The sequence below is a fragment of the Prosopis cineraria genome, unplaced genomic scaffold, assembly GCF_029017545.1.
Source record: "Prosopis cineraria cultivar Desert tree isolate PC_DT_omini unplaced genomic scaffold, ASM2901754v1 PC10, whole genome shotgun sequence".
NCBI classification, from domain to species: domain Eukaryota; kingdom Viridiplantae; phylum Streptophyta; class Magnoliopsida; order Fabales; family Fabaceae; genus Prosopis; species Prosopis cineraria.
Genome location: NW_026555341.1, coordinates 10262394 through 10264620, shown reverse-complemented (window position 1 = coordinate 10264620; position 2227 = coordinate 10262394). Strand labels below are relative to the sequence as shown.

The 2227-nt window shown below is 40.2% G+C and overlaps 1 protein-coding gene across 1 annotated transcript; it reads left to right on the top strand.

The window, feature by feature from the left end:
* The first annotated feature begins 246 nt into the window (after window positions 1-246).
* Window positions 247-1342, top strand: LOC129322844 (abscisic acid receptor PYR1-like). Its single transcript, XM_054969276.1, has one exon. It carries the CDS (start codon window positions 298-300, stop codon window positions 943-945), a length of 648 nt encoding a protein of 215 aa, XP_054825251.1. The 5' UTR covers window positions 247-297; the 3' UTR covers window positions 946-1342.
* The last annotated feature ends 885 nt before the right edge of the window (window positions 1343-2227 follow it).

Sequence of the window (2227 nt, the reverse complement as noted above, 5' to 3'; positions counted from 1 at the left end):
GATCATGTAATGCACCTGATTTACTTAGAAATTTTTGTGACTGTAATCCGTTCTCCCCAGTATACCTCATATTAATTAAATTAATATTATTTTTTATGTTTTTAAATTTTTAAATATCTCTCATTTATAAATATGATAATATACATGATATTTGGCAAAAAAAAAAAGATATTATATGGGTAACAGCATGGCAGTAAAACACAATTTCCAAAAACCCCTGGCCATCCATTCAAAATCTCCTTTGCAAATGAAACCATAACGCCTTCTTCGGAGTGTCTCTTCTGATCTCTGTGCGCAATGGAGAAGGGCGAGAGCTCCGCGGCAGAGCAAGAATCGGAGGGAAAGCATCCGACCCAACACCATCTCACCGTCCCGTCTGGTTTGAGTCAGGACGAGTTCGAGCGGCTCAAGCACTTCGTGACGGAGCACCACACCTACTTGGTGGGCCCGGACCAATGCTCCTCCTTACTCGCCCAGCGAATCAACGCGCCGATGGACACCGTGTGGTCTGTCGTGCGTCGTTTCGACAAGCCTCAGACCTACAAGCACTTCATCAAGAGCTGCGCCGTCCCGGAGGGTTTCGAAATGACAGTAGGGTGCACGAGGGAGGTGAATGTCATATCCGGTTTACCGGCGGCCACCAGTACCGAGAGGCTGGATATACTGGACGACGATCGGCACGTGACGGGTTTTACTATCATCGGAGGGGAACACCGGCTGAGGAATTACCGGTCTGTGACGACGGTGCACGGGTTCGAGGGCGAGGGGAAGATCTGGACCGTGGTTCTGGAATCATATATCGTTGATGTGCCGGAGGGTAACACCGAGGGGGACGCGCGGCTGTTCGCAGATACCGTCGTGAAGTTGAATCTGCAGAAGCTCGCCTCCGTCACCGAAGCGATGACCCGTGACGGTGACGGTGACGGTAAGTCGCAGTTGGGATGAACCCAATTTTTTTTTCTTTTCTTTTGAAAAATAAAAATAACACGAATTGAGGGTTGAATCCTCACTTAAAAAAAAAAAAGGAAAGGGGAAAAGAATTTTTATGCAGAAGCTTTGTTTAAATTTTCTCTGGGATTTAATTTTGGGTGAGTTCGTCAAGTTAATTTTAATTTATATGATCACCAACCTATCCTTTTTTGGTGGATTGACTGTGATGCCCGTGAATGACTGGAACGAGTTTGTGTCTTGTAAAAATGGGACGAACGTTGAAATTTGTTGTTATAGTTGTTACACCAGCGTAAGGGTATTTCAGTCAATGCACGTGTACAGGAAATGTTGACTTCGGGATATTGATGTGTTGTACGTTTAACCATTTGTTAATATCGTTTTTATGTCTTTATTCTCTTGATTTCCGTTTCCTTAGCTCAATTCTCCTTAATCATAATTTACAAAGATAATTCAGATAATTTGCAGTCTGAAAAGATAAATGAGAATTAAAATTAAAAATAATTAAATCCCATATTTATTTCATCTCTCCCTGCCCTTGCGGTGTCATGCAAAGTTATGTGGTCAGAAGAATCAATGCTTTTTGTCTCTTCCATCGAATTTGGACATTTTCTTCCTCTCCTGTCCCAAGGCATGCTGTTGCTGGTCAGGGTTTTGTGCAATGCAATGCCATAGCTGGGAATCAATGCTACAAAAGTTTGTCATTAAAGTAGAAAGATTAAGAATAAATTATTGATGTTGTGCAATTTTTATTGGGTAAAAAACATTCTGCCTTTAATTTGAAAACCAAATGCAACAACCAAATAGTCAAACTTTCTTCCATCTATTTTGTCTTTCCTTTCAAGTCTGCTCAATTCAACCAACATGACCAATTCGTCTTCCTGGTCTCAACATTGGAGGACAGTAACAATTATTAATGATCAAGCGGAGATGAAATGAAATGAGGGATCATATCGTACGTTGGAAGCTTATAAAGGGAATTGGATTTTTTTTTTAAATAACAGGTAGAGACAAAAATATAAATATTGGAAAAGAAAAATATAAGAAATCAACCTATACCCGTGGCAGCATAACTATGAGGGCAATACCCTATGCACGTCGTTAGCTATTAGTTTTAGAGTAAAATAAAGATCAAGTTTGGAAGTCTTATTTAAACAAGGTTTGAGTTTTAAAAATTATTTTTTTAAAAGAATCAAATTTAAAGGCTTGACTCTGATAAACTTTGTGAAAAAGAACTCGGCCCGAACGATCCTCCAAATCCTGATGAGCCTATTATCTT